This window comes from Pieris rapae, chromosome 12 (assembly GCF_905147795.1).
Source record: "Pieris rapae chromosome 12, ilPieRapa1.1, whole genome shotgun sequence".
Classification (NCBI taxonomy): domain Eukaryota; kingdom Metazoa; phylum Arthropoda; class Insecta; order Lepidoptera; family Pieridae; genus Pieris; species Pieris rapae.
In genome coordinates this window covers 5,085,849-5,105,883 of record NC_059520.1, presented here as the reverse complement: position 1 = coordinate 5,105,883, position 20,035 = coordinate 5,085,849, and the positions used below count along the sequence as shown (strand labels likewise).

The window sequence follows — 20,035 nt, the reverse complement described above, 5'->3', positions numbered from 1 at the left end:
TTCAGCATACAAAGAAGTGAGGTTACATTCACCGAGAGGTAAGAGAAACTTGTGTCATCTCAAACGCCCACTGGCCTTAGAGAAACTATTGACTGTAGAACTTTATTTATCGATAGCGTCACTATCTTTAAGATCCTTTTAATAATTATTTTAACTTGATTGTTGATAGATATAAGATTTAAAAATGACTTCGTGTGTACCGGTTCTGCGCATAGACACGCAGTGCGGGCGAAGAAAAGGCGCGCGCGGCGATTGAAACTGTCAGTTGCACCAGGGTTGCCAGTAGGGTCGGACATCAATCTAGTCATAATTTTTATTAAATTGGTAATTAAAATATCACCATGAAAGTGTTCATCGTGTTGGCAGCGGCAGCTGCTCTTGCAAGTAAGCATTTTTTAAACTTTAAATTATCACTTAACCAAAATGTTATTTTAATATTAAAAAATAGTCATTAATCGGTTTCATACATTTAAAATATTCGATAACTTTGTACCATAAATCGTAAAATTATCCCATAATTATTTATGATATTGATACAAGTAGCTAAAACTTCTTAGTAAAAATTGTTAATTTGAATAAATATACCGATGTATCAAGTTCTCACGCTTGGAATATATATAAAAGTATATATTTAAGCTTTACTTACATTTGTATTCAGCCATGTATGCAATTCTAATTGATATTCAAAACTCGCATATTCTGGTGAAAAATACGCGAGAACGTAAAGTTTTGAACAGCTTAAGTCAAAACATTTCTAATTGAATACTTTTCAATTTTCATTATTACGAAACCTACAAAAACTTAGATACAATATGTAGGCTGTACAGAATGTATATTAAGAAAAAAACGTAATTGATTTTTTCGTTTAATTCACGTTAATCTATAAATCATTCGGGTCTTTATTCTCTGTATTATGTTATACTATTTTAAATAGAACAGTCGATATGTATTGATATTAAAATTTTTGATTGAATAATAATACATGTTATGGAATTCAATGAAAATCTATGGAAGCCAGAGGCCGGCACTACCCTTCAGTGGTTCGCAGAAATTCGACATTGACATTCACTAAAAGTACGCAATAGTGCCACAAATTGCGTAGAGATTGTGTTGACATAATTATATTATTTTACGCAAAACATTCTTTCTCTCTTTTGCAACACAACCTTTTCATACTAAGCTCTGTGGTCGCAACAAAATTATATACGCATAAGTTTTGTTACGTTACGAACGTTTGAACTCTCTGAATTGTATTTAAATTATTAGATAAATTAGGTATTTATAAGAATATAAATAATATGAAGGAACTTTTGTAAGTTACTCCGGTAAAAGCCCATATATGAATTTAAGGTTAATATAATCGATCTTGTCGAATACCCTTGAAACTAAAGATATACATACCATTATAGAACTTATCTGCTATACATGGCAACTAGCAGGAAGTTTAACATCCTTCTAGTTTTCATTTAAAGTAAATGTAAATAAAGGTTTCTTTTCAATGATCTTAAAGCGCTCATAAATACTTATATGTAAAGGCATACAATACGTGTTAAACTTTATGAATTAAATATAAATTAGATAAAACAGCACGGAATATAAAATTCTAAGACAAGTTTAATAGTTAAAATTAGCCTAAAATACTCCGGTCCAGATCCACTCTAACATTAGTTTAAGATGATAACTAATAATGTAACGTAAATTTATCATACATATGTGTAAGTTTTTGACAATTCTTAGATTATAAAGTAAATCCAAATAAAAACATAGTTTTATTTATGGAAATTTATAAAGTATTTGAATCAAAGTAATAAAACGAAATAATTAAAATATTTTTTCTGACAAATTTAGTGTCTGATTATTTATATGTAGACCGAAATTAGAAATCATTTGATACGATGACATATTTTCGTACTTTTCATAAGGCTATTAAAATATTTTAAAATATTAACCATTTACACAATTTGAAAATTAATTTCGAAAGAAAATATGCCACGTATGTGCACTTATACAATTATTTCTGTAGCTTGACCAAGTAAGTGTTAGATTAGATTTTAATTTCCTCATCGTTTTACTAAAGCTTTAAGCTATATATTTTTAGAAATCAATGGATACAAAAGTTATAATAAAATAAGATCTGTGGGTCATCATCCGACCCTCGATGCATCCAAGCGATGCACCATTCGATGTTGTAATCGTCACCTCACTTTCACTTCTTGCGTCAGCTGCGCAGGCGTCGCTTGCCATCTTAGATCCCACGTGTAGATCTTTGGAATTCTGAAATTTACATACAATATAAATTAAACATTAATTTACATAAAAATTAAGACGACTCGCTAAGTCAAGTAGTAATGCTCGCTAGTTAATGATAGTTTATTCAAAATATATGTACTTTCAAAAGTCAAAGTATCATAAAAGATGTTAATAATAGTATTCTTACAAAAAACTTCCTCATCTTCAAAAGTAGGTTGATTATTTAACCTCTTGTAATAAAGACTTCTAAAAGGTCATTGGGTAACAGAAAACCGGTTACATTACGTTAATTTACATATGTAACATTAGCTGAATATGCCAAACGTTCAAATAGACATCATTTTATACATTATTCATCTCTTAGGAATAAACATTTTTATATGACTTTTATTTAAATTATAAATAGAGTCAAATAGGTTAAAGCTGCACGACCTTGACAATATTAATTTAAATTGCAAACTTATACTTTTATTCATGAAACATGTTATCCGTGTGTTTAAGTTAATTTTTGTTAATATAGCGAAATATCATCCTCTGAACTTTTTCAAAATGCCTTAAGGTCGTTTATTTATATTGATACTAAAGTACTTTTAATACTTCAATGTTCCATTAACAAAATAGCTGTTGTTTGCATGACTCTTTTAACATGCAATTGCATTTCAACATCAAGTGCAATGGTGCAAGCCAATGATAGAGGTAGTTTTGTAAGAATATGTATTTCACTAAATAATTGTATGCCTATTTCGCGAAACTTACAGGTAAATTCTAACAAGTAACACTTTAAAACATTGTATCTTACAATTCTAGAATTGAATCCCCTTTTTTTTGAATCTCTTTAGAACCTTTTGAAATCAGTATCGTATCGCCGAAATTCGTATGAGCATAAGCCACGTATTATAAGCCAATATTGTGTTAGCATTATATAACTGTGCGTTATTATGTAACTCTGACCCGGTCTGAAGTACCAAATAGCGCTCTACTTCTCAACTTGATTGATTCGCTTTCACACGACAACACCAAACTCGTGTAGGTGTAATTAATTACTACTTTAAAATTTTATAAAAACTATATTTGGAATTTGATTTGACTCGTTATATTAGTTAGCTATAGTTTATAAACTAAAGTCAATATTTATAGATAGGAATGGTATTATAATCAGTACATTTTAAAATAACTAACCATTATCTTTGTTTTATAGACGCCCAATTCAAATGCCCTAACAAAGACGGCCAATATGAAGACGACAGACAATGTGACAAATTCTACGAATGCAAAGATGGTGTTGCCACCACAAAAATCTGCCCAGATGGTTTAGTTTTCGACCCTACTATTAGGAAGATCAACAAATGCGACCAACCCTTCAACGTTGACTGTGGAGATAGGACAGAATTACGTAAGTATATTCAAAAGAAAAATATCCTATATAATTCACTAGAGTGCAAAATCTCTGCCATTCAACATTATTATTTTCATTTACGATATTCAATGCCTTCAAAGTAACAAAAGTTCGTCATTAATAGAATATAACGTTATTATATTTCATTATAAATATGAAATTTATATACCTTCTTGAGTGGATTCTTTATTCTTATTACAAAGAATACCTCAAGGTCGGTTAACTGTGCCAGACATGAAAGTATCCTGTCTACCTCTGACCGCCTAGGTCACGCTCCTGAATTTACATACAAAACTCATATCTAATTTCAAGTGTTAAAAGCATAATAAATTCATCATGAACCATATAATCAATAATCATATTGTGTAAGGTAATCATGATTTAAAAACAAAGTATTAGTCGCTTTTCTGAACGAATTATATTGCAACAACATAATAAACTTATTGATATTTAAGCTACATCGCACCCAGTTTTGGTAAAAAACAATTGTTATATGTCATGTCTATGTGAAAGGCCGTCAAGGCAAAAGCGGTTCGCAGAATGCATTGACTGCCTCCTTTCAAGGTTACACTCAGGTCTTGTGAACGGAAGAAATAAATATACCGGCTACTCATTAGTGCGTCTAAGAGAAATCTACCTTCCTGTATGATAAGGAGACAATCGTTTCCTAGAAAACACGAAACAATTTCAAGGTTTTTTACAATATATGGTTTCCCCATTTCTATTGACGTAATCTGTTTATTAAAAATGATTATGAAACTGACTTTCGACAGTTTTGCCTTGGCGCCATTTATTTATGGCAGAAAATGTAAAAATTAAATTGATTTTATACATCGTAATATCATAGTCTTGATGTTTTTTGAAGTTGGTCAAAACCTTCGTCCATTAACGTTAGTTAAATAAAAAATTAAGGCAAATGAAAACCAATAATAAAACTCACTTTGAAGTTCTATTGTAATTATTTGTATATAAGTTGAGATAGGGTTCGAACGTATATACAATGTTTAACGTATCTTTAAGATAGTAATAAAAATGGTGTTTGCAGAGCCCCCAAAACCAAACAACCAATGCCCACGTAGAAACGGTTTCTTTGCCCATCCTGACCCAACCGTGTGCAATGCTTTCTACAACTGCATTGAAGGAGAAGCTGTTGAAGTAAAATGTACAGCTGGTCTTCACTTCGACGAGTATTCCGGTACTTGTGTTTGGCCCGACTCGGCCGGCAGACAAGGATGCGCTACTCAAGACAGTAAGTTCTAAATCCCACTAGGGTATTAGCCAAATTAGCGTTGCGTTCTGGTTTCATCGTATTTAACTTTGTTTCTACGATTTTCTCAATACACTACTTCGTTTATTGATAATGGAAGGCTGAAAATTTAATGTGGTACTTCGTATAGTTTCTTATTAAAACATAAAGTAATAAAAGAATGTAACCAGTCTTGGCTACAGGTCAGTGGCATAGATCACAAAGAGCAAGATTCGGTCGTGTGTAATGTATACAGTGAGAGGTGATATGCCCTTCCACGGTAGCAGGCATTCACCGCCATTTTTGGAATTCCTTTATATTGTACCTAAACCGCAGATTAAATCCTATATTACAAATGTCAACAATTATTTTGAAATTAGCTATGGACTCTTGGCAATGCTCATCTTCTAGTAGACTCGTTAGTACTAGGTGAATTTTGTATAAACATAAATACAATATTGTAAGAAACGAAGGAAATGATACTTAAATAATACTAAATGAAAACCTCACTTATTAAACTTCTTCACACACAAAATGCTTAATTATTTACTTAATTTGTATTTTTTTAAATTTAGAGAAAACCAAGGATGGTTTTGAGTGCCCCAAGGAACAGGTGGTAGATGTTCAAGGCCAAATCGTCGCTCACCCCAAATTCCCCCACCCCAACGACTGCCAACGTTTCTACGTTTGCCTGAACGGAATCGAGCCACGTGACCTCGGTTGCCAAGTTGGAGAGGTCTACAACGAGGAAAGCCAGAGGTGTGATGCCCCTGAAAATGTTCGCGGATGGTCAGTACATTTTACTTTAATTCTGTATTGTTGGTTATTTTCCAAAGGCCTTGAGATATTACTTGAAAGTTGTTTCTTTCAGGTAAATTTAATAAAGATTTTGTTAGTTACAAAACAAATATTTTGTTAAGATTGGGAAGTGATATAAAATATATTATGATTTATCACTCGCACTTCATTTATCACATATGAAATTACTTTTACTCATCTTTAATTATTTTAAAAATAGAACGCTTTCAGCTTATCAAGCTTCTTAACAGTTGACAGCTTGCTGTGTCTAGTTAGCACAAAGTAGTATTTCCGACTTGAGCAGTTGAAATTCATTGTTTTTTTTTTAATTTTTCACGATGTCAATAGACTTTTACCTGAATTGGATTATTCGTTCATAATTTATGTATTTTCAGTGAGGACTGGTACAAGGATGCGGAAGAAGCGGCGCCAGCTCCAAAGGGAAGATCTTAAACTCAGTGATATAAAATAAGTTACTTTTAAGCTTGATAAGTTAAATATACATTAAGATAAATCTGTATTTGTTATTTCCCAGCTCCACCTCCCACTCCTATAAAGAAAATAATCACATTTAATAATATTCCGATAAGTTTATGTTGTGTTTGTTAGTGAGAGATGAATTAAAATTAAACATAGTAAAATCGTGTTGACATTAAAATAAAACAGAAAAATACGTGAGGAGAATGAAAAAACGATTAGAAAATTTAATTTTACCGAATTTATTACAGTTCACTTGAATACATTACTGATATGAAATATACAATTCAAACTTGACTAATCGCAAATAAACCAAATCGTTAACCAACCAACTAATATAAAATTATTAAACAGACTAAAAATAAACTTATTATAAATATGAAGCTAATTTTATCCATCCATTGTTATTGAACGACTAGGAATCCTAACCGTATAAACGTCCATTCAGTACTTTTAAATGTTTCGCGGAAAATGTTATAAATACATACAGATTTTTTTATCTATCTAAAAATATAAACGTAATAACAACACTTTACTTTAATCATAGTAACACAAAATAGGAAAGAAGTAGAATTTCCAATTGAAGATAAGGGTTGTATAAATAGGCGATCTTACAGCTAAATGCAGTTTCTTCAAGAGAACCCAAGCATACAATACCGAATTAATAAGAACTGATAACGTATACACTAAAATTTACTATATTTTTATAATAAATAATATGCTAGATTTACATTTTTTATATACACACTAAATCAATAACTATCCTTTAACGACGTACAAGAGCAAAGAGAATGTATGAGATAAATTTATAGAGAGACTGCTTTAAATTCATATATAATATATCTACCCCTTAAATAAATTTAATTCATGTTAAAAAGATACCCTTTTTAAATTAACTTTTTACATTCTCCATAATCACGAAGATTATTTAATATTTTTTAATAACAACTTTAATAATATTTGAATTCTAGGTGCGATAAAACTATCGCACCTATAAAGGAATTCAACGCGTTTGGCACGTCAAGGATTTTTGTATTAACATTATTAGGAAATTTCTAAAATATATTATACTCAATACTTTTTCTGTAAAATTAGTTGAATAATAAAATAAATTATTATTAAGATATTCATTAAAATATGTAATTAATTTTAGCGTTATTTTATAAATTTATTTTCTATGTAAGTATATACTATAAGATAATTGAGAACGAATATAAATATATACATTCAATATTTTGTAAACCTATAAATATTCAATATTGTAAAACAATTAATATGAATGTAACGTACAAACAGGAATATACTATACTTACCAATTATTACATATTACAAAAACCTCATATTTTTATGATTAATAAAATCAAATCATTTATTCCAATTGGACCACCTAAAATGGCACTTTTGAACGTTATATAAAATATAAAGATGATTCTAGTTGCCCCTTCCAAAATGTAGTTTCGTATGGATAAGAATGGGCAAGAAACTCCACACTTACTCTTTTAAAATAGAATTTACAATATTTGTGTACATTAGTTACATAATTTTATATTAATACATAGAGGGACTACATTCCCAGAATAAAATTACTATTGCAATGAAAAGTACTTTTACTGTCTTGAAATATAATAATTCGTTTAAGTGAAAATAAAAACAATATTATCCAGCTGTCATCGGTAGATACGATATCTATAAATGAGAGCTGAAATGAACAATAGAAAAGCTATTGTCTTGTCATGTCGGCAATATTTTTTGCAATCACTGCGTAGGCTTGTATTATAACCATGTCAATTTCATCTAGCTGACCTAGTACACTAGGTATCACTTATAAGACCAGTTTTCGATAGACATTCCATTACTCAACCTATATTGTTGCTTAATTGCTGAGTAACAAATCAAATTCAATATATCAACTAAAACTACTTGGTATAAAATACTGGTAGGTGCCAAACATAATGTCTTTTTGTGTTTTTTTTACAACTTACACTGATGATATTATATAAGACCTACAACATTTAGAATGAGTAAAAGACAGAAACAGACACATAGAGAAAATGGCAATTTGTTTTGCAATATTCTAGACAACATCGATTAACTTTCATATCACCATATCAAAAGTGAGAGCTTTGTATGATATTAATTTGATGTATACTACCAACAACTAATAGTTACGTATATTCTTGTTAAGTAAATATATGTTTAAAGGACTTTATTTCTCATTACAAAAAAAAAATTATTTACATGAGAAACTTAATATTAATATATTATATACGAGCGAGATACAGGTCGCCACAAGCCGTCTTAATTTTAGTCAACTGTGTTCATTCTAACATGCATCTTTACTGCCTTTTTGAATTTGTCAAACACTCCAATATTGCGAATTTGAGATGGTAATTGATTAAATAATATCCAATATATAAGGTGTTATAAACCAATTTTCTGTAAAAATGTTCTCTTATACGAAAATATGTAAATCTGTGTGTAACCAGATCCTCAATTCGTGATTGTTTAGTCCTTGTCTTGTAAACGTTAATCTCACAAATTGAGGAATATTATAAGTGTCAGAGACTTTATGTCTGAAATATTACAGAGATTAGTGCTCAATTCAAATTTATTCCTCTGTTATATGCAATAAACTATATTAAGCGATTTTAACATCCCATATTAAGTAGATTTGCATTTGTGCTTCTGATTTTTAACGACCGGTAGAAAGTTGATACGAAACAACTTTCTGATTCTTTTTCGAGATAAAACATCTTACATAATAATTTTAAATTCAAAAGCCGTTAATGTATGGTTAAATCATAGCATAGAATATATTCGGAGATCTCGTATGTAGGAAATATTAATGTAATGTAAAAATCTTAAAATAATTTCATATAAATATTGTGATAATCAAAACGATATTATGATTTATTTTAATTATTTACTGTATTATTTTAAAGAGCACTAAATGACCTTCGTAAAATATACTATTTCTTCTGCTTGAAGTTTTTAATTAATTTAATAACTTCCGAAACGAGTTATTGAGGTTTATTCATTCGTTCACCAAAATATGGCATGAGGCGATAATTCTTATACATCCAAATTAATAAATAATACAATTCAGGGTTGAAATTTGTATAAGTTTTTGTTTGGCTCTGTAATTGTAAAAATATATTTCGATTATCTCTATCGCGTTATATAGATCAAATATAGGTATAGATAATTAAAATAAATATTATTTATTATAATACCGACTTTGAGTATCGTCCCTATTGTAATTTGAAATAAATATCTAAGTTTACTAGGAAGTAAATCGGGGTTCAAGAACCGTTTCATAAAACAATGGCAAGCAGTCCAGGGAATGACTCATTGTCAGACATGTCACGTGTCCCATGAATTCTCCTAGGAAACCAACATTATTACAATACTCATTTAGAAGAAAGCTCCATCGATTAGAGACGTTGCATGAATAATAATTAATTCTTAGTGTATTTGTAAGTATATCACAAATATGACAATTAAGTAAATTAAGGTGCATTGGTACGTAAAGAAATTACTAGAATTGATACGAAAGTAATGCCAATTTTATCAAAAAGACATTTCTCAAAATACGTAAAACATTTACAGTATATAATATAATCGAATTGAAACCTATCATCACATTGTGAATAATTTAAACAGTCCCATATAAAGGTTTATAAGCGTAGTAAAACTTAATTTGAAATATATTCCGAAAATAACCTATAAAACTCATAAATATCTTATCGCATTAAATTAAGACCACCAAACATGGCTTTACAAGACGAACCCAGTGACAATAGCGATTATAAATTAAGTCGTGACGTCCATTGAAATGACTTAAATCCATGAGATTGACCATGGTAAGTCATGGTATTCGAGGCTGACCGCTTGGGACTGGTAAAATGGTATTAACTGCATATTCTGGCTTTTTCTATCCTCTCGTATCGTTATACTTAACGCAGCAAACTTTAGTGAACTTTTGATGTAATTAAAGAAATTCTTGCATCATTTCAATTATTACAGTTGTTAATCGTTTATTTTTCTTACTTACATCTATATTCTGTTGAAGTTTTGTTTCCACCTGTCGAATATAAGAGATATTTTTATCTCCTTTAACTTGTTTTTCCAACAATCTCTGTCCACCATGTGCATTATTTGGCTTCACTATACCTTTATTAATAGATGTATAGCTCGCTGAATTATAGAGTACACCTCTTAAAATCATAAAATAATATTAACTACTGAGTAATTTCGAAGCACAAAGGCCTTCGCAGTTAAAACAGATATAAACTATGTATGAGAAAGTTTTGGTACACAAGTAATCTAATAGATACATATAAAAATTTAAACAAAGTTGCACCAACTTTCCACGAACGTACAACGTTGTAAGTATAGGCTGCGCATGCGCCGGTCACGACTCTCATTACTCGGCAATACAGAGCAACCTTTCAGGGGAGTTGCACGTGTGCTTTTGTTCATACCGTAATTAGAATAGGGTCCAACAAAATGAAATTTTTAATTATATTCAGTGCCGCTGTATGTTTTGGTGAGTAAAATTTTATTTTACATTGGGAGCTACATATAATGTGTTTGCTTTGTATTATTTTAATTTAAATTTAACACGTATGGTTTAAATATTTTACAACTTAAACAAATGTATGTTTTATTTTCGATAATTTAATAAGTATGGACTTAAGTGATGAAATATGGAACGATGTTATAGACATTGTTAGAGATTTTTGATATAAAGACTAAAGTCTGACGCAAGCTTTTACAAAATATAGAAAATATTTTAGCAATGAAAGTAACTAGGGCTATCAAGGACATGTTACGAATTCCCTTGAGCTGTGGTTTACTGTCACTTTACAAGATAAAGATAATTCGATTTGCCTCGATAATTCCGGGTAAACGGAATAGGGAAAGTTAGTGTGAATGGTTCTAATCGCCCACAATTTTCTGAAAAACGTTCATAACTTATAGCATTACAGTAATAAATGTATTAAAAATTAAATGACATTTATAAGTTAGCGAGTATTCAATTTTTAATAATTATTAAATCTTATTTATTCTGTTATTGTCAAATATTAACAATATCAGTAGCGAAACACTAGTTTTAACGTTAATCAAATAATTTATGTCATATTTATAATTTTAATTTTTATATGTATTATTGACTATTGAGTATATTTACTATTGATATATATTGAGTATATATATCAATAGTAAAAATTTTATAGAAAAAAACATCCACTTAGCAACAAAATGGTTATTTATATGTCACTAAAAATGTTGAATTATTTACGAGCTTGTATAATAGATAGAAATAAAATCTAAAAAAAAGAAGATCAATTGATTCATCTAAAATATTTGGTTAAGCTTTCAGATTGCATTTCAGACATTTATATTATAAGCGTCTTATAAAGTATAAGTGCTATACATAAAGGTCAAATACAATTGATGTGAATTAATCATAGGCAAATGGTTCGTCCTCCTTTCACGAACTCAATATCCTAGCGAAGTACGATGCCAATAATTGCCTAACATATTTTGTAAAGCAATTTTACTATTCCACTTTGTCACGGTATATCGACTTTTCGAAACTTACTCGATAATGGGCTTAAGTAATGTGTAACAGTGAGCAATTTAAACTAATTTCCTCTTAAAAATGTAGCGATAAATTAAACTGGTTCATTGCAAACGCAACTTTTTGCACACGCGCTTATTATATAATTGCATAGAAAGCAATCACTAACATTTTTGAGTGTGGACAAGTTTTGAGTTTTAGAAGACAAGATAAGATAAGAAGATAGAAGACGTTGTAGCACTATAGACATAGAATGGCAGTTTGGCAGAAGAAGTAATTTCATTTAATTTGAAAACCTATTACACAATCTCGTTCCATTTTCAAAATCATGTTTTATTTATAACGAGAAACATTCACGCATTACACCGCAAATTACATCCGTGTGACTCAAAACTAGATGTCGCGTGTAATGCAAAGGACCTTCCATTCAGAATTTTAAGTACCCAATGATACAAAATTTACACACTACGTAATTAAAATAGATTGTGTTGCTTTTGTCTGATTTAAGATTAAAATAATGTTTTAATGACTAAAAACGTCGATAAACAATAGATCATAGATTATTCATATAAATGATACTAACTATGTATGCTTAAGGCCTGGCAAACTATCTCTGCAGGTTAAAGGCATTTATATAAAGGGTTAGTCCTGTCTTTTTGAAAAGAATACTACAATTTAGCTTAGCTTATTTTATAAGGAAAGAGAAGGATGGTTGCAAGTTATTCCATTCCATTCTACGCTTTGAGTTGTATATTTCTTTATTGAATTTTATAAATATTTTTCTGTGGAAAATATTGTTGTATTTAATAGTGTAACCATTAAATATATAACCGTATATATTATATTATGAGAAAATAAACTTTCTACGGCAAAGATTTTATGAATAAATTGTTTTTTACTTTCAGTTGCTGGTCAGGATTTCGACTGCCCAGACAAGAATGGCTTCTACGCGGATCCATACCAGTGTGACCTTTATTATAAATGCACCAAAGGTCAGTATCGTATGTGAAAGGTCGACGCCTGCGATAAATGTCACTTACCTTCACACACACGAACATGTAACATTCCAAAAATATTTAAATATGACACCTTCATAGAATAATTATGTACATTTAAAAATGTTCCTTTCACAAATATAATACTACACCCAAAATTCTATTTTTTTTAAATTGGTTAATATTGTTAGAAAATTACAATATTCATGAGCAGGTACATAGGTAGATAGAGAAAGAAAAAAACGTACACAGTACTATTAACTAATGATTCTTGATAGTAATTTTAAAGTATATTTAATTTAATTGTTATTACAATTAAAATATAAAAGAGTTTCAAAGGTTATGAATAAATAAGATTCAAGTTTCAAATAAATGTAAATATAATTTTGTCATCCGTAGTATTATAAGAGGAAATTTACTTTGTCTATGGTATCATATAGTTTATCTGGTGACATTATAATCTAGGTAGGTTTGTCGTTGACTCCTTCCTGGGTCTAGGAGAAAGTTCGAACGTAACTTTTGAAGCGACTAAGTATTGGTTGACAAATTTACTTGCCTTAACGTAATATTGTAACATAACAATATGTTTTGCAATCTTATTTTCTACATAAAAATTTAAAATCGTTCCACTCGAACCAAATATATCGTGTAAAATGTCAAACAAATTAAGAAAAACATGTTTGATAGGTTTTGAAACTTGTTTCGAATTTGCAATTTGTTTAGTTGATATTGTATAAAAAAATTCCTTTACCCGTTCTACAATATAAAATAAATCTTGCCAAGATTAACATAATTTTGAAATATAAATCAAAGCGACGACATTCGAATGAATAGTTAGGTAATTCTTTATTTATTATAAACTTCGAGGTTCGTATTTTCATCGGACTTCACATCATGTTTTTGCCATATTAACCAATATACAAGTAAACATTTTATTGTACTAGCTATGTAGATAGATTAATACACATTTTACCTTGCAGCTGAATGTGGCCAATTTATACAAGACTCTTAAATTTGTACCCCGTAATGTACTTATTAGTACATTTATATTAGTATTCAACAGTTAGCTTTCATGGCATAGAGATTTCCTTTTTCTTTTGAAACAGTTTTGTAACAGCAATTTAAAATTACTTACGGCAACTTTAACGCATGAGACAATTCGTGTTAGGAATTTTTATTCATTTTAGGTGATCTAAAAGTGGGGTGAAAGTTTTTTATATAATTTCATTTCGAGGTCTTATATATGACATGTTTCATTTTGTTTCACAATGTCCGGATAAGTTCCAAATAAAGCTATTTATTACTTATTGGTAGGATAAACGCGATTGTTGTGTTTTACGACTGTCAGATATCGTAATCATTGTTTTTATATAGGTAGTAGGTAAGCCTTCAATGCATATTTATATTATCTTTCACTTTACAACCGAATGTTAAATGCACCTACAGAAAGACAAGATCTAATAAATAAGCCATTAAGCCAACATGAAAGAAATAAAAATATACTAGTACCTTTTATTTACATTCAACTGGTATTTTCATGTTTTATTATGTCTTAAACAGGCAAGGCAGAAACTAGGCTGTGTCCAGATGGACTAGTATTCGCTGACGAAAACCCAAACAAGGAACTATGTGACATCCCATCAAACGTTGACTGCGGAGATAGAAAAGAGCTGCGTAAGTATTTTTGCCTGTTTAAGTTGTGGAAATATTGTGAAACACAATGCATATTGTGTGACAAATATACGATTTCTGCCTTCAATAAAAAAAAACATAATTTATCTTTCCACAAATCTCATTTGTGGCTTAATTATAATGTGTACATTATCATAAGTTAGTTTGATTTAATTGATGTTGAAAAACTTGTAACAGTTTTAAGTACTACGAAAATTTTACAGTTATGCCCTACATAACGGATGTTTCATAACTTGTAACTCGATTTTATGTGAAATCAACATAACCAGACATTGATTGGGTAAATTAAACCTGTCATTTAAGTATTTTTCTACTATTAAAACTTTATTTGTTCTTTTTTTAAGAAAGATAAGTCTAAAATTGCTGAATCATATTGATATTATTATTTAAAATATTTTAATCGTTCTGCACGTAAATATAATAATTTATTTATTTTATCACTCACAGAGGAACCAAAACCAAGCAAGGGCTGTCCTAGACAAAATGGTTACTTCAGGCATCCTGATCCCCAGGTAAATTTTATGAGTCGAAATTAATAAACAACACAGTAATAATGTTACGAAATCGTATAAATCATCATAGATTTTTTGAAACTCTTTCCTGAGCTTCATTTCCTGTAGAAGATGACTTTTATGCTTACCTGTGATAAGGAGTAGGTTACCGCCTTTTAATATTTCTTCCTTTTTATGTGCAATATTAGTGTAAGATTTTCCCGTTTTCGTGTTCATGACAGTAAAGATATAAAAAGTATGACTAACATATTGTAGGACTAAATAACTTGTTTTCTTTCAGGCTTGTGACAAATTCTACTTCTGCTCAGACGGAGTGCCAAACGAGCACCCTTGCCCTCCTGGCCTCTTCTTTGATGAAGAAACCTCAAACTGTGATTGGAAAGACTCCGTGCCACGACAGTGCGATAAAGTCACTAAGGGTAAGTTTATTTAGAGTAAGTTTCCTGGTTAAACAATCTTTCACCAAACAAGAAATTCGGGTTGATAGTCGGAATCAGTCAAATCCTTATTCTTGTTAACTTATCATGCTAGACCTTGTTAGATTATCGAGTTTGAATGTCGAATTATATCTGAAATATATTTTCAATATTTTGTTTAAAATATCTATAAAATCTTTTTTCTGTAATTTCCCTTTTTTATAACGTTAGTTAATTTAAAGGTGACCTAGATTATTAAACAATTCCACTTGACCTACTGAACCACATTTATATATTATTTTAACGTTAATTATGAATAAAATTAAAAATATGTAATAAGATTAGGTCATTCGACCGCACACATCCTTTTATTTCGTTAATTAACCTACTGTTATTGAAATGTTTAAACCGTTTTGTAAAATTAGTGTTAGAAGAAAAACAAAAATCTTTAAAGTACTGTAATTTCCTATAGATGTTCTCGACGACGGTTTTTCATGCCCTGATGGTGAAGTACAAGGACCCAACGGCAGGGCCCTACCCCACCCCACTTTCCCTCACCCAGAAGACTGCCAGAAGTTCTACATTTGTCGTAACGGCGTCCAGCCCCAGAAAGGCAGCTGCCCGTCCGGTAAAGTCTACAACGAAGATACTTTCATGTGTGACGACGCAGAAAAGGTGGCTGGATGGTTAGTAATACATTTCACTAATACCAAAAATGTCGTGCATTATGAATTATGTTTATTGACAGTCATAGAGAATTAATGTTGTATAGTCCAACAGCCCTACGGCTATTCTCGATAAAAATCTTTTGAATAAATCATTTATATTATATTTATAATATATTAATCAAACCAATTTTATATTTTCAGTGAAAACTACTTTGAAGGCCAGTCACAGGACAAGAACAAATTGCCGAAGAAAGCGTGAATGTAGCTCTTAGTCACTTCCTATTAATTATATTTAGGTTTATAATAAATAATTATAATGTATTGTGTTATTATTTTGCTATGTGAAAAAATCAAATATATTTAATTTAAGTTATTACGGTTTTCTGAGATTTTCCTTAGGGGCAATTTATGTAGTAACTTTAAAGTACAACCTTATATCTAAATATCTATCTTTATACCATAATTGGCACAACAAAATGCAACGTAAATGTTTCAGAGAAAAATATACAGTTTAAGTAGTCATTCTACATATATATTATATATAGAATTACCACTTAGGTTTTAATAAAAAATGAAATTGTAAATGACTAACAAAATCGCCGTAGAAAACTTCGCCCGTTAGCAAGAACCATTAAAATATATCAAAGGTGGGGTGATAAAGACATCGCAAGCACAGTGGAATATTATACAATACTACTTGATTCAACAACCACAATAAATCTTGAAAACGGAAATAAAATGGTTGTAGTCAAAAAGGCAACATAATATCACCAAAAATCCAATTAATCCTTTTTATTCATTAACTTACCAAAGGATATATTTTCACGAGGGGTTCTGAGACTTAAAAAAATAAATGACTAATTATATTATTACAGAACACTTTAGAAATACGTATTTGAATAAAACACACATTATTTTAATACTTACTTATGAGTACATAGATAAACAAGCCTTGAAAATGAAAAGCAATGTTTCTAATAATCACAAATATTACAACTATGTTCATTAGAAATTAAAACACTTCCTTTAGAGGTTAATGTGCGTAAACATGCAATTAATGTAACTTAAAAAACGTAGGTTTTGTAAATAATATCGTAACATACTATATTAATTTGATACGAGATATTAAACGATGCTTTGTAGCAAAATATTGTTTTATTTGGTTTTCGCAAATCATGCTTTTATTCGTTGAAAAAGAATTATTAGAATAAAATTAAGTATACCTACTTTGATTCGTATTACGAAAAAAATAGACGAAACTGTGAAGTTTATAAGCACCTCGTTTCACCGATTTTCCAATCAAGAGCTAGACATAATATACTTATGTGATCAAGAATATTTAAAACGACACCTGGGTTTTGAGGAGTAGTGATAAAATGCAACAATAGTTATTACTATTTGAAATATTCGTATATAACTTATTTCATTATTTAAACGTACTAACATATTAGGCATTTGAATAGGAGAAACGAAAAGTAGATTTTTTAAGTAGAATATATTTAATTAATCAAAGTACGCTATTATTATATATTGCTATCACTTTTGGGATTTTATTGGTTTTTCATCCTTTACAAAGAAACACAGTCGGATTTCATCCGGATCGAATTAGGCTCAGAGTTAATTTTTTTAACCTTTTAAGAAAATATCCAAATAAATAAAAAATTTAATATGTTGGAGCAAGATCTAGGGTGTAAGGTGTCTTAGACATTCCAATTTAAGCTCCTATAATTTGGTAGCAGTTTGTTGTGCAGCGTTTGGTCTAGCGTTGTTTTGGAGCAGCTAGTTTATTCATCATGGTTTGCAGTTGCAGACAATCGACATCTGCCGTAATCGTCTACCCAGACTAGGTTCAGCCCAGTATCGTGAAACCAAGATATACAATTCAAACATTTACCCGAAATGAAATGAATCATGGTTTTCGAAAAAGAAATGCACAAGAAAATTTAATATGGAATTCTTAAACTAAGAGAAGGTATTTGAGGTCTTCTTTCTATGTGCGTATTAACATTACCTCGAACGGTGAAGGACAACATCGTGAGGAAACTGAGAACTTGCCTATTAGATTTAAAAATGACCATGAAATAGATCCAGAAATCTGAGGCCGAGCCTAGAGGTTGTAGAGCTGATTTCCTTTTTTTCTACCGAGTACTGTGATTATCAATACTAAACAAGATTTAGTAACTATTGAATATAATTTATCTTTTTATATAAAGAACATGAAAACATCATATATTATGATGTATTATAGAACGAGTGTGTTAGTATATATTTTTTCATTTATACCCTTGATATCTTAAACTTACCCAAGCAATAGTTTTAACGAAACAATTTGTTGGAAATTATGACGCCTGTGTTATTCAATAGGGCATTTTTATTTAACACAAATTCACTGGTGTGTTCAGGCGAATTATTAAAATACCATTGCTTTACGACATAATTATTAATCAGTTTAGTAAATGAAAGTCAATGAAAGTGTTCATTATATGAGAACAATTAGCCAATATTTATTACAAATCCTTAACTCGATTACGATCAGGTCATACTATCATAAGAGTAGTCCAATTATGGATATTTGTAACAGTTGTGTAACTGACTGGTTCGATTTGTCAGACATGATTACAGCTGTTTGGGCCTATTGTATAATATAGGATTAAACATTACACCATACATAAAAGCTTTTCTAATAAATTAATTATATACAGTTACATTCTCATTACACCAAAGAACACAAAAATTTTGGAACTCTTCACCAATCAATAATAAAATTGTATAATAATACCTTATTAAAATATAGGTTAGTTCTTATACATCCTATCATACCAATTTACTAGGACATACTAAAAAGGTAGATTGCAGCCCTCATGGAGTATTGCTTACTTATCCTGTCTTACAGATCGACGTAATTTATAACAAAAAAATTACATATATAATACATAATATTTCCCTTTTTATTATATATACACGGTAAATTTTTAGACAGATAGTCTTAGAAACTTTTTTTAGCAATAGAGGAAATAACACAACTAGAATTGCTAAGGTCAGTATAATATGTACATATCGGCGCAAATTTATATATTGTTACGAAAAATATTAATAATGTTTGGGATTCATATTTTATGATAGTCTGTAGTAATTTTATATTCTTTATTATTTATGTTACAGCAATGGCGTGTTAGTGTCAGCTGCCACTGTCATTATCATTTAATGACATCGAAGTCAAATCTCTTTAAAACCGTTAATATGACTAGTTCATTTAACTTGTCAATGTTGTTAGATCTTATAATTAATCACTATTCAATGATCGATAATAATTCTGACTCCATAGTCATAATTATTATTATGGAAAGTTATTTATCATAATTTTAAATATTGGAGACTAGATAACAATAAATATTAAAGTTATCTTTGACACTCGTTCTTATGACTCTGTTTGACTCTGTGGTCTATTCGGGTTCGGTCGTGGAACGAGTACCCGAAATGTTACGAAGCTTGTTTATTACAAATGCGGGTTGTTATAAATACAGGAACTGATTGGTGCGAGCCTCAGTTCGATTGAGCGGTCGAACCACGCAGAAGCCTTTAAAGTGTAGACTCTAATGTCGAAATTAAATGGCAGATGCCAACAAACTAATCTATGACACCAGTATTACTGACGTCATTATCTTCAATAATTTAATGACAGCTTTAATAAATCTGGATTCGTTATTTACAGGCGCTTCGCGCCGACATACACTTAATACAGCAGTTTTATTTATATCAAGTTGCAATTATGAATGTGTATAAGATTGGTCTCTTTTGTTGGGAAAATACGTTTTCAAACAAAAGCAAGTGTGTTTCAACGATTTACAACCAACAACCATTTACTGATAAAACATATGAATTCTGTCTTCCCCGGAAACGAAAATCTTTAAGGATTTAGTTTCCCACAGTACAAACTTACTTCTTCTAATCTGAGCATCGTAATATTATCCACCTATAGTTTAAGGTATCTAAGTGTA

General features: G+C 30.0%; 2 protein-coding genes across 2 annotated transcripts; both read left to right on the top strand.

Moving 5' to 3' along the window:
• The first annotated feature begins 241 nt into the window (after positions 1–241).
• LOC111001829 (protein obstructor-E) lies at positions 242–6,208 on the top strand. The gene is made up of 5 exons (XM_022271868.2): positions 242–384; positions 3,449–3,643; positions 4,692–4,895; positions 5,468–5,681; positions 6,086–6,208. The coding sequence occupies exons 1-5, from the start codon at positions 342–344 to the stop codon at positions 6,141–6,143; spliced, it is 714 nt and encodes a 237-aa protein (XP_022127560.1). The 5' UTR covers positions 242–341; the 3' UTR covers positions 6,144–6,208.
• Positions 6,209–10,585: 4,377 nt separating this feature from the next.
• LOC111001828 (protein obstructor-E) lies at positions 10,586–16,358 on the top strand. The gene is made up of 7 exons (XM_022271867.2): positions 10,586–10,716; positions 12,660–12,746; positions 14,310–14,423; positions 14,889–14,953; positions 15,234–15,372; positions 15,842–16,055; positions 16,239–16,358. Exons 1-7 carry the CDS (start codon positions 10,677–10,679, stop codon positions 16,294–16,296), a joined length of 717 nt encoding a protein of 238 aa, XP_022127559.1. The 5' UTR covers positions 10,586–10,676; the 3' UTR covers positions 16,297–16,358.
• Positions 16,359–20,035: the final 3,677 nt, after the last annotated feature.

Bases quoted from the DNA above. Each gene is read 5' to 3' on its own strand.
- LOC111001829 (XM_022271868.2), top strand. From the start codon at position 342: ATGAAAGTGTTCATCGTGTTGGCAGCGGCAGCTGCTCTTGCAA. The intron at 385-3,448 runs GTAAGCATTTTT...TTTGTTTTATAG, and splicing joins AGCGGCAGCTGCTCTTGCAA to ACGCCCAATTCAAATGCCCT. The intron at 4,896-5,467 runs GTAAGTTCTAAA...TTTTAAATTTAG, and splicing joins AGGATGCGCTACTCAAGACA to AGAAAACCAAGGATGGTTTT.
- LOC111001828 (XM_022271867.2), top strand. From the start codon at position 10,677: ATGAAATTTTTAATTATATTCAGTGCCGCTGTATGTTTTG. The intron at 14,954-15,233 runs GTAAATTTTATG...GTTTTCTTTCAG, and splicing joins TCAGGCATCCTGATCCCCAG to GCTTGTGACAAATTCTACTT. The intron at 16,056-16,238 runs GTTAGTAATACA...TTATATTTTCAG, and splicing joins GCAGAAAAGGTGGCTGGATG to TGAAAACTACTTTGAAGGCC.